General features: G+C 40.0%; 1 protein-coding gene and 1 pseudogene across 2 annotated transcripts in view; one reads left to right on the forward strand and one right to left on the reverse strand.

Moving 5' to 3' along the window:
• PSMA8 (proteasome 20S subunit alpha 8) overlaps window positions 1-12992 on the reverse strand; it is a 62040-nt gene that overhangs the window by 41789 nt on the left and 7259 nt on the right. For both annotated transcript variants that reach the window (XR_007455416.1, XM_049620321.1), the window contains exon 2: window positions 5767-5893. Coding sequence is in view for 1 of the 2 variants with exons in the window: in XM_049620321.1 (XP_049476278.1) it covers window positions 5767-5893 (127 nt within the window). In the remaining variant the exon portion in view is untranslated. The remainder of the gene's footprint in view (window positions 1-5766; window positions 5894-12992) is intronic.
• Window positions 1950-4320, forward strand: LOC125914758 (protein FAM178B-like; annotated as a pseudogene).

Here is a 12992-nt window from a genome sequence, read left to right on the forward strand (position 1 = left end):
TTTCATCATGAAAGGGTATGGAATTCTGTCAAATGCTTTTTCAGAATTGATTGAAATGATCATGCTGTTTTTCTCTTCATTTTGTTGATGTGGTATAGTACGTTGATTGATTTTCAAGTGTTGAACTATCCTGGCACTCCAGGAATAAAGGCCGCTTGGTTACAACACATAAATCCTTTAATTTGCTGAATTTGGTTTGCTAGTATTTTGGTGAGGATTTTTACATCAATATTTATACGTGTAGTTTTCTTTTCTGGTAGTGTCTTTGTCTGGTTTTGGTATCATGGTAAGGCTGGCCTCATAGAATATTGAGTTTGGAAGTGTTCTTTCTTCAATTTTTTGGAAGAGTTTGAGAGTGACTGGTATTAATTCTTTTTTAAATGTTTGGTAGAATTCACCAGGGAAACCATCAGGTCATGTTTTTTGTTATTTGTGTTTGTTTCTTTTAATTGGGTTTTTGATCACTGGTTGACTCTTACTATATATCTGTTGAGATTTTCTATTTCATCTTGAGTAACTTCAGGTAATTTGTATGTTTCAAGAAATGTGTCAATTTCTTCTAGATTATCTCATTTGTTGGTATATGATTGCTCATAGTACTCTCTGATAATCCTTTTTATTTCTGTAAAATTATTAGTAATGTTCCCTTTTTCATTTCTACTTTTAATTAGGTCTTCTTTTATTCTTAGTCTACCTAGTTAATGGTTTGTCAATAGTATTGATCTTTTCAAAGAACCAAGTATTGGGTTTTTTTATTTTTCTCTCTTGCTTTCCTATTCTCTGTTTTATATACCTTTTTTTCTTATAATCTTTTATTTTCCCTATCTTCCTTTATTATTTCCTTCCTGGTGGTAGCCTTAGGGTTAGTTCTTCTTTTTCTAGTTCTTAAGGTGTAAGAATAGGCTACTGAATTGAAATCTTTTTTTTTTAAAGTAAATGGTTATAGCCACACATTTTCCTCTTAGCACTGCTTTTGTTGCATTCCATAAGTCTGACATGTTGTGTTTTCATTTTCATTTGTCTCAAGATATTTTCTGATTTCTCTTGTGATTTCTTCTTTGGTCAATGGATTTTTTAGGAGTACAGTTGACCCTTGAACAATGTGAGCATTGAGGCACTAACTGACCCCCCCCAAGAGAAATCTGCACATAACTTTTGACTCCTCAAAAAACTTAACTACTAATAGCCTACTGTTGCCTGAAAGCCTTATTGATAACATAGTCAAATAACAAATATTTTGTATGTTATACGTATTATATGCTGTATTATTAAAACACAGTAAGCTAGAGAAAAAAGGTTATTAAGAAAATCATAAGGAAAATACATTTACAATGCTGTATGTAAAAAAATCTACATATATGTGGACCTATGTAGTTCAAACCTGTGTCATTCAAGGGTCAACTGTATTGTTTAATTCCCACACATCTGTGGAATTTTTCAGCTTTCCTTCTGTTGATTTCTAGTTTTATTTCATTTTGATTGGAAATGATACTTTGTATGATTTTGATCTTTCAAAAATTTATCAAAATTTGTTTTGTGGCAAGGTGGCTGTTTTTAAAGGTGTTTGTTATTCTTTTTAAATTTTTATTTATTTATTTTGAGAGAGAGAGAGAGAGAGAGAGAGAGAGAACGATCACACACGTGAGGGAGGGGTAGAAAGAGGGAGAGAGAGAATCCCAAGCAGGTTCTGCCATGTGAAGCTGGATCCCATGAACCTCAAGATCATGACCTGAGCCAAAATCAAGAGTTGGAAGCTTAACCGACTGAGCCACCCAGGTGCCCCAAGATGATTACTTTTTTAAGACAGAAAGATAAAGGCTATTTTTTTGCTTAATAATCAATATAAAATCCTGGTTTGAAAAAGCATCATTAGAAAATGGGTGCATGTGGCCGTGTGCCTGTGTCCGAGTGGTAGGCAGCTGTTGCCTGCCCAGGCGCAACCTGCCCATATGCAACACTGGGGCCATGGGGAGGCCTGGCGGCCCTGGAGGAAAAAACGTCCTGCTGTCTGCAGACGGCCAGGCCCCAGAAGACACCACTAGCCCTTCCTCAGAGAGAAGGGGTCCAGACAGCTGCTGTGATGTCCATCCTGTTTCCCAACCTGAAGGGCGGCTGCTTCGAGCACCTCTGTACCAGAGACTCCTCTACCCTGCCCGGTGTTGCTGCAGTCCCACCTCAGCTCCAACTCCCACATTGTCATGGAAGCCCAAGGTGCAGGCGGCTGAGGATATGTTCCCCAATGACTGAAACCCACTGCCTGTAGAGTTCCTGGACCTGAGGGTACCACAGGCTGGCAGGGGGGCTCCAGCCCAAAGGTGTGTGGCCATGGCAGGGCCTCAGAGCTGGAGGACGTGGGCCCACAAGCTGCCTGAAGAGTTAGAGCAAGACCCCAGGACTCAGACCTCCAGGGAAGCCTGGCCTCACTGGAGGAGCTGTTCTCGAACATGGCAGTCCCAAGCCCGAAGACTCTGGCTCCAGTGGTGGACACCCACACCTTGTTCCAGTTCACCTCTGTGGCCTCACAGACCTACGTCAATAGCTTAGATCACTCAGTGCAAGAGAAGGAGGAACAGGCCCTGGAGCAAGGGCAAGAGGAGCTGCTTCTGCACAACTGTCCCGACCTTGACTCCCTGGTCTTGATGAAGATGAACTGCCTGCCACACTTGGGCACAGGATGCTGGTGGAGAGATTTTTCACGTCACTGCAGGTCATTCCACCAGCACATCCTGGACAGACTGTTTCTACCCAGCTGTCCCCCCTGTGTTGCATCCTGGATTGTTTACACCTGAAGTCACACAGCCACCTGGAAGGGCTGTTCCTCACTGCCCGTTGGCCCAGCAGCTCTCCTTCCTGTGTGGCCTCTACCTGCACACCCCTGACTACCTGGTGCTCCTGCTCCAGTGGCTCTTCCAGCTGCTGACACAGTCTCCAGAAACTTCTTCAGGAGTCTTTGGCCTCCTATGGGATCTCAACATGGACGGGCTCTTCCATCAGTCTGATGGAGACAAGCACTGGTGGTGCCCCTTTGCTGCAAGAGGTCATGAAGGCATTTCACATCCTGGGAGCCCGCAACCCTGCTCTGGGCCTGCAGGGGCCCTGTTGGCACAGTGGGAGAGTGCTTAAAAATGACAGTGGCCATGGGGCACCTGGGTGGCTCAGTCAGTCAAACATCTGACTCTTGACCTCGGCTCAGATCATGATCTCATTAACTGTGAGATTAAGCCCTGCGTTGGGCTCTGTGCTGGCAGCATGGACCCTGCTTGGGAGTTTTTCTCTTACTCTCTGCCCTTCCCCTGCTCTCTCTCTCTCTCAAAATAAAATAATAAAGTTTTTAAAAAACCACTAAAAAACAATAACAGTAGCCTGAACTGAAGTGAGCAGCAGGACACTCCCCCAGAGACTGCCTTGGACATCAGCCCGAGCTACATCCGTAAGTTCCTGACACTGTGTGCCCCGGCCCAGCCAGGGACCTCTTGGGCCTGATGGAGCCGCTGTGCTGAGTCAGCCTGGACGTGGGGCTCCACCTGCTGCCCAAGCCTGATCGCCATCAGTCTCTGCTTTCTGCTGCTCGAGAACTTCCAGGGGTGGCCAGGGAAGCTCCAGCAGCTGTGCTGCACCCCAAGCAAGGTGTCAGAGTACCGCCACAATCTGCTGGTACTTGCATAGTTCTTTCTGACCTCCCAGACTAGGCAGCTTCAAAGCCAGCTCAGCCTTGTGGTTGTTGCACGGATGCTGGACCAGCAAGAGACACTACTCCCTCTCTGGCAAGAGAAGGCCCAGCTGTCTTTGCTCAGCCAGCTCCTGAGCCTCATGAGGCCATCATCCCTCAGGCAGTACCTGGGCTCTGAGACCTTGCCACCGTGCCAGGAGCAATAGCGAAAGGCCAGCACCAAACAAGATCATAACGTTTACTCCCTGTGTCCCACTCTTCTGACACTCGTTGGGGTGGTGGTCAGCTGCAGGACATTACTCCAGACCAATGGGGAGGGCTGCAGCAGCCGTGCATGCAGTTGGACCGCCCCTCAGCAACCATACCCGGGAGGGCCCCCAGGCCATGCACCCGACCAGACTCAAGGACCTAGCTGCCCAGACCTATATCTGCTGGAAGGTGCTGCTGGCCCCACTGCTGGCCACAGGCCCAGTACTTCAGCCCCTGGAAAGACTAAAGGAGCAGGGCAGGGATGGCCCCAGGCTCTAGGCTCTGGCAGGAAGTGAACAGGGCTCAGGGAACAGAAGGAAGTGAAGAACGGAGGCCAGAGGAAGACCACTGTGATGAAGTAAGAGCCTGCCTCCACACTGCCCCTGACCCCCACCAGGCAACGATGCAGCCCGGCCCTGCCTGGCCCACCCCTCTGCTCTCCTTCCCTCCCAGCCACTTCCTCTGCCCCATGGCCTTTGTCTCCACACTCCAGTTTCCTTGGGCTTCCTGGGACCTCCTCACCCTCCTTCCTCTCTCTGTCACTAACGTGAACTTTCTTTGTGCACATTAAAGTCTTATTTCAAACAAAAAAAGAAAGAAAGTAAAAAAGAAAATGGGTGCGTGCACAAGCACACATGACAAGAAAAACGTCTCGTTTGCTATACGGAGGCAAATAAGCACAGGAAAATTATGTTCAACATCATTAGCCATGAGTCAAATGCACATTAAACCCACAATGATATATCACGACACACTCATAAAAATATCTAAAATTTAAAGAAGTAACAACACCAAAGGTTGCTGAGGATGCAGAGAAAATGAATCATTCATATACTGCTAGTAGGAATGTAAAATAGTTCAACTGCTCTGGAAAACAATTTGTCTGTTTTTTATAAAACTAAGCATGCATTACCATATGACCCAGCAATTGTACTCTTGACCATTTACTGCAAAAAAGGAAAACCTATGTTCACACAAAAACCTGTACACAAATGTTCACCAGCTTTCTCTGTAACAGGCAAAAACTAGAAATAATCCAAATGTCCTTCAATCAGTGAGTTGTTAACAAAGTGTGGTAGATCCATATCATGGGACACTATTCAGCAATAAAAAGCAAGTGACTATTGACATATGCAACAACTTGGATGAACTGTAGGGGAATTATGCTGAACGAGAAAAGCCAAGATTAAATGATTATATATCACAGGATTCTATTCATATAACATTCTCAAAATGACAAAATTATAGAGATGGAGAAGAGAGAGGATTATTGTTGCCAGAGGTTAGAGATGAGGAGGATTAGCATGAAGTGGTCTTGTGTTAATGAAGAGTTGTGTATCTTGATTGCAGTGATGGTTACATGAACTTATACACATGATATGTCTAATAAAACTACAAAACACACACACATACACATGCAAATGAGTGCAAATAAAACTGTTTAAATAAACTCTGTGGCTTGTAACAATCTCAATTTATCAGTTTTTGAAGATGTTACTATTGGGGGAAACTCAGTAAAGGAAACTTCCTTGTGTTTTTTTTACAACTTCCTATCTATAATTTAAAAATAAAAAGTTTAAAAAGAAAACAGTCACCTAAAGTCATAATTAGGATACTATAATATGTATTGTTTAACATTTATGTTTGATCAAAGCTAACTATTAGAAATCCATGTTTATAGAAGTGTAATTTTCCAGAAAAGGTAGGGTATGCTGTTTGTGTCAAAGTAAGAAATGGGGCATATCTCTATATGTTGTGTAAATATAGCATGACAGCTGTAGGGGGGGCCCGACTGTGTTACCCTACTACACGAAGATACTCTATCGCTACTGTAGGTCCATAAGTACCTGCAAAAGCCATGCAAACGTGGTCATCAAGGGCACAAATTTTCCTCACAGTTCTTTCATCTTGAAGCTTGGCAACAGATTTCTTTTCTACTCCAAGCACAACTATATCAGTACCTCGGATTCCAACCTATCAAGTGATTAAAAAATATAATTAGTTGTTAGTTTTGACATTAAAATGAAGTTATCCTACCACATGACTTGTAGGAAAAGTCTTTTTCTTTTTTTTTTTAATGTTTATTTTTGAGAGAGAGTGCACGAGCAGGGGAGGGGCAGAGACACAGGGAGACAGAGGATCAGAAGAGGGCTCTGTATTGATAACAGAGATGTGGGGCTCGAACCCACAAACTGCAAGATTATGACCTGAGTTGAAGATGGACGCTTAACCGACTGAGCCACTCAGGCGCCCCGGAAAAGGCTTTCTCTTAACCATTCAATAAAAATGAGAAAAGTTGACTTCTGAGAAAACAGCTGCACAGGTACAGGATTACTCCATTCTCCAAACCCAAAAGTACAGAAGACAAACAGGTCGAGATTGGAAGAATATACCACCAATGCTATAACTACACGAGTGTCCTAAACTCACGCAATACACCTGAAGAAGTGCTAAGCAGATATAGAACAATTTTAACCAAAATGAAAGAAAATGCTGGGAATCCATGTGGATTCCTTGTAGAGTGGGCAATACCAGTAGTGGAGTAGAAGTAGTTTAGAAAATTAAGTAGATAAAATTCTGAAAGCTCTCCCATGTATCTCACAATTTGGAGAGATAATGCTTGGGGAACATAAGCAGCCAAGAGAAAAACCAAATGCCTTCACTCTAGTTCACTGATCAACAAAACCTCAATTCTAACATGAATTCAACAAGAAGAATCCCATTGTTCCTCTCTCCACCTCTTCCCTTGAGAGTGAAGTGGGAAAAAGTCTAAAGAATAATGTGTAAGGATAGTAGTTCTCAAACTGGGTCTTCTGTGGAAACATGCCCATATTCTCAGGGGCTCAAGAGTAATCTATAAGAAGTTTAATTTTGTATTACAATGGTAACCTAAATATTTTGAGAATTGGTATTTGTGTTTATGATTGCCTTGTGGCCAAGGGTGATATTAGTACTAACTATGCAAATAGGTGTGCTCTCAATTAGTATCATTGAAACAGAAATATAGAATAGGTTAAATACAGAACTAGACCTGAGATTACATCTTTCAATTAAATAAAACTTAAGACAATTTAGCAAGGCTTTTGCTCTTATTGTTCCCTCACTTCATTCCAGTCTGTCAATTTATCTAACAGGCCTCTCCCTAATCATGCTATCTAAAACAACAACCCTCCCTCTACATCCCACCCTCATCTAACAGACTCAGGTTGAACTTTATATCTTATAGGGAAAAGCCATGGGACTTTCTAACAATGTAACATAAATTATGGCTCAAGAAAATCTCAATATTTCCCCCAAATTTTAATAAATTAATTGATCACCACATACGATAATTTTTATAATTCTCACCTAAACAATTCTGACTTAAAGCATTTAAAACTTCCAACACAAACTAGAAAATGTTTACAATGAAAATCCTAATATCAAAGTCTTTTGGATGAGGGTAAAATTATTCTCAGAAGAAAATTCCTAATCTCATTGTAAAATAATTAATAAGTTACTCAAGAAGTTAAAAAAGGAATACAAATATTTAAGCGAAGCTTAATGGGAAAAATAAGAAAAAAAGCAGAAATTAATGATTAGGGAGAAAACAATATAATTGACAAGTAATACCAAGAGATAGCTTTTAAAGGAATAATTAAGAGATATCTCAGTTAATCTAGCCAAGAGGAACAAAGCGTAAAAAATATATACAAGTGTGAAAAAGCAAGAATTTAAAAATTATAACCCTAAGTTAATCAACATGAAAACCTTAGTGAAAAGGATGACAGACTAGAAAAATTAAAAAACTGCCCATACTGACTCAAGAAAATAATAGACAACACAGTCTCTAACAAACATGGGATAATTTCAAAAACAAGTGTCATGCCTAGAAGGTTCATGGATGAATTTTTCCTAATCTGCTGTTATGGGTAATTCCTGTGTTATTTAAATTATTCCATGGCACAGATCAAAATAAAAATGTTCCTGACTCTTTTTTTGGAAAGCTACATAACAATGTTAAAATCTGGCAAATATAACATTTTCTAAATAAAGAAAGGTACCAGTGATTTTCATTTAGGAAAGCTGATGTTAAAAATTCTAAACAAGGGGTGCCTGGGTGGCTCAGTTGGTTTAGCATCCTACTTTGGCTCAGGTCATGATCTCGCAGTCGTTGAGTTTGAGCCCCGCGTCAGGCTCTGTGCTGACAGCTCAGAGCCTGGAGCCTGCTTCGGATTCTGTGTCTCCCTCTCTCTCTCTGCCCGTCCCCTCACTCATGCTCTGTCTGTCTGTCTGTCTGTCTCTCTCTCTCTCTCTGTCAAAAATAAATAAAACATTACATTTTTAAAAAAATTCTAAACAAGATTTTCACAAATGGAATCTACAAACACAGAAAAATAGTAACATACTATAAACAATTATGGTTCATTCCAGGAATTTTAGGAGTTTCAATGAAAGCAAATCTTTTAATATAAATGTTACAGGGGAGAATGAAGATCTGGTTTTTTTGCCCTTCTGATAACAAGAGCTCTTCAATTGTTCTTGGAAAAATAAGGAGTCTTTAGGTGGAGCTGTAATGCAACCCAGTAAATCCTTACAGTTTTACTTAAAGTGTTTGGAAGACAGAAAAATTCTTTACCTATAGCTAGGAGCCTGGAACCTAGGACTATTTAGGAGCTACTCTTAGGGAGGTCATGTCTGAGGGTGAAAGTAATATAAAGAGCAAGTAAGAGATGGACACAGAGACGGAAGAGAGGAGGAAAAGAAGGAAAAAGAAACAGAGACACACCAGTTCTAGGGCTATAAGAAGACCGTAGTAGCCATGTAATTGAGCCTGAAAGGAAGGTTTACCCCTGCTCCCTTTGGGTACTTGATTCAGTACAGTTGACCCTTGAACAATGCAGGGGTTAGGGGTGCCAACCCTACCACCTCATGCAGTTGAAAATCCATGTGTAACTTTTGACTTCCCCCAAATTTAACTACTAATTGCCTATTGTTAATTGGCAGCCTTACTGATAATATAAACAGTTGATTAACACACATTTTGCATGTTATATGTGTCATATGCTCTATTCTTACGATAAAGTAAGCCAGAGAAAAGAAAACATTAAGCAAATCGTAAGGAATGGGGCCCCTGAGTGGCTCAGCTGGTTGAGCGTCCTACTTCAACTCAGGTCATGATCTCGAGGTTGGTGAGTTCAAACACTGCACCAGGCACGCTGCTGTCAGCGCAGAGTCTGCTTTGGATCCTCTGCCCCCCTCTTTTTCTCTCCCCCTGCCCCGCTGGTGCTCCCTCTCTCTCTCTCTCTCTCAAAAATAAATAAACATTAAAAAAATTGTAAGTAAGAGATATACATTTACAGTACTGTAAAAAGTTCAAGTGGACCCATGCTGTTCAAATCCATCCTAATTTTTTGCTTAAATCAGTTTGAGCTGGATTTCTTTTATTTAAAAACAATTTTTAAAAAATATTTATTTTTGAAAGAGAGAGAAAGCGGGGAGGGGGGGTGGCAAAGAGAGAGGGAGACAGAATCCAAAGCAGGGTCCAGGCTCTGAGCTGTCAGCACAGAGCCCAATGCAGGGCTGCAACTCACGAACGATGAGATCATGACCTGAACCAAAGTCAGATGCTCGGTGGACTGAGCCACCCAGGTGCCCCGAGTTGGGTTTCTCATGCTTGCAACTGAAAGAGTCCTAACTAAAACAATTAAATAGTATAAACGATAAAAGCTACAAAACATTTGATAAAATTCAATATCCATACCTAGTTTAAAAACAACACTAGAAAAGTAGGAAGACTATCTGTGAAGACTATTTCATAACTTGTTAAAAAAGCATCACAAACTGGCAGCCAGAGTCATGTGAAGAAATGAGTCACCATCCATTCCACTGTTCAAGCCAAAACCCCAGTTGTTATCCTTTATAGTTCCTCCTCTCACACTATCCATTTCCAATCAATTACCTTGTTTTTGTCCATTTCACTTACAAAAGCTAACCAGTTCCCCATCACCATTCTAGTACAAGCAACCATCATTTCTTGCCTGGATCACATACAACTACATAGCCTAATAGTTTTCCCCTTTCTACCTTTGCTCTCCATCTTCCCACCCCAACCCTGCACTCCCATCTAGACTCCACAAAGCTGCCAAGGTGAGCATTAAAAACCTTAATAGGGTCAAGATTACTCTCTAGGTGAATGTCCTTCCACAGCACTCCATTGTACTTAGAAAATCTTTTCAAACTCTTTAGTCTTGCCTATAAAGCTGAACACGATCTGGCTCCTGCCTACTTATCCAACAGTATGTCATTGTTATTCACCAAGCTCCAGCCACATTACCTTTTTTCAAGACTTTTTCAAGTCCCTCTGCCTGGAATGCTTCTTTTCCTATTTCAAGTCTCTATTTCAATTTCACCTCAAGGAGTCCTTCTCTATTATCCTTTATAATAACTTGTTCTTTCAGTCAACACATTTACAATTATTTATTTATTCATTAGACTCTTCTCTCCAAATAGTAAAATCTCTGACAGCAAGGAAGCAATCAGATAAATCTAGAAAGTGGGATGCTCTACTGAACAATTAACCTAGTCTCTTCAAGAAGTCAAAGCCAGGAAAAAAAGAAGAGATGCTGTTCATGACTAAAACAGATGCCTAAGGGTAACCAATGCATGGACTTTAGATTCAGACCTAAACAACACAATTACAAAAAGATATTTTGTGAGCAACAAGGAAAACCAGAATGTAGGGGATTACAAAATATTAAGGAGTTTTTGTCAATTTCGTTAGGAGTGATAATGGTTTTAAGAAACTATTTTTTAGAGATGTATACTGAAGTATTTACTTATTTGTGAAATATCTGAGATTTCAAAATACTCCACTGAAAAATGATTTGCAACCTATACCTCACACTATATACAAAAATTAACTCTAAATAGATCCTAGATTTAAACGTAAAATGCAAAACTATAAACTTTTAGGAAAAAACACAGGAGAAAAATTTTGGGAACTAGGCAAAGGGTTCTTAGACCTGGCACCAAGAAATATGAACCGTAAGAGGAAAAACTGTTAAATTGGGCTTCATCAAAATTATAAACTTTTGTTTTATGAAAGTCCATATGAAGAGGATGAAAAGACAAGCTACGGACAGGGAGAAAATATTTGCAAACCCTACATCTGATGAAGGGCTAGATCTAGAATACATAAAGAACTGTCAAAACTCAATAGTGGAAGAGCCAATCTGGTTAGAAAATGGATAAAATTGAAAAACATTCCATGTTTATGGATTGGAAAAAGAAATACTGTCGAAATGTCTATACTACCCAAACCGATTTACACATTTAATGTAATCCCTATCAAAATACCAACAGCATTTTTCACAGAGCTGGAACAATCCTAAAATTTGTACGGAATCACAAAAGACCCTGAACAGCCAAAGCAACTTTGAAAAAGAAAAGCAAAGGTGGAGGCATCACAATTCTCGACTTCAAGTTATATTACAAAGCTGTGCTGATCAAGGCAGTATAGCAGTGGCACAAAAACAGAGACCTAGTCCATGGAATAGAATAGAAAAACCAGAAATGGACCCACAACTATATGGTATCTTCCATGAAGCAGGAAAGACTATGCAATGGAAAAAAGACAGTCTCTTCAACAAATGGTGTTGGAAAAACTGGACAGCAAAAGAATGAAACTGGACCACTTTCTTATGCCGCATACAAAAATAAGTTCAAAATGGACAGGTAACCATCAAAATCCTAGAGGAGAAAATAGGCAGTTACCTCTTTGACATAGGCTATAGCAACTTCTTACTAGATACGTTTCCTGAGGCATGGGAAACACAAGCAAAAATAAACTATTGGGACTTCATCAAGATATAAAGGAAAGGAAACAATCAACAAAACTGAAAGGCAACCTTCAGAGTGGGAGAAGATATTTGCAAATGACATATATGATAAAGGGTTGGTATCCAAAATATATAAAGAACTTAAAAAACTCAACACCCCCAAAATAAATAATCCCATTAAAAATGGGCAGAAGACACAAATAGCCATTTTTCCAAAGAAGACACATGAAAAGATGCTCAACATCACTCATCATCAGGGAAAGATAAAATCAAAACTATGAGATATCACCTTACACCTGTCAAAATGGCTAAAATTAACAGCACAAGAAACAACAGATGTTAGCAAGGATGCAAAGAAAAGGAAACTCTCTTAAACTGTTGGTGGGAATGCAAACTGGTACAGCCACTGTGGTAAACAGTATGGAGATTGCTCAGAAAGTTAAAAATACAACTACCCTATGATCTAGCAATAGCACTACTAGGTATTTACCCAAAGGATAAAAGAAAACTAATTCAAATAGATACATGTGCCCCAATGTTTATAACAGCATTATCTATAATAGCCAAAATATGGAAACAGCCCAAGTGTCCATTGACTGATGACCAGATAAAGAAATTGTGGCATATATACACACACACACACACACACACACACACACACACACACACACACACATATACAATCGGATATATCTCAGCCATAAAAAAAGAATGAAATCTTGACATTTGCAATGATATGGATGGAGCTAGAGAGTATTATGCTAAGCAAAGTAAGTCAGAGAAAGACAAATACTGTATCATTTCACTTATATGTGTAATTTAAGAAACAAAACAGAAAAACATAGGGATAAAAAAAGAGAGAGAAACTATAAAACATACTCATAACTATACAGAACAAACTGAGGGTTGCTGGAGGGGAGGTTGGGGGATGTTAAATAGGCAATGGGGATTAAGGAGCACACTTGTGATGAGCACTGGGTATTGCAGGTAACTGATAAATCCTACACCTGAAACTAATACTACAATGTATGTTAACTGGATGGAATTTAATAAAAATGTGACAGAAGAAAAAGAAAATGGATAAAAGACATGAAGGACATTTCACTGAAGAAGATATACAAATGGCAAATGAGCACATACAAATGTGTTTGATATCATTAGCCATTTAACTGCTAATTTAAAACTACAAAGAGGGATCATTATACACTTACCAGAATGGACAAAATGAAAAATAATAACACCAAATGCTGGCA

The sequence above is a fragment of the Panthera uncia genome (assembly GCF_023721935.1).
Source record: "Panthera uncia isolate 11264 chromosome D3 unlocalized genomic scaffold, Puncia_PCG_1.0 HiC_scaffold_8, whole genome shotgun sequence".
NCBI classification, from domain to species: Eukaryota; Metazoa; Chordata; class Mammalia; order Carnivora; family Felidae; genus Panthera; species Panthera uncia.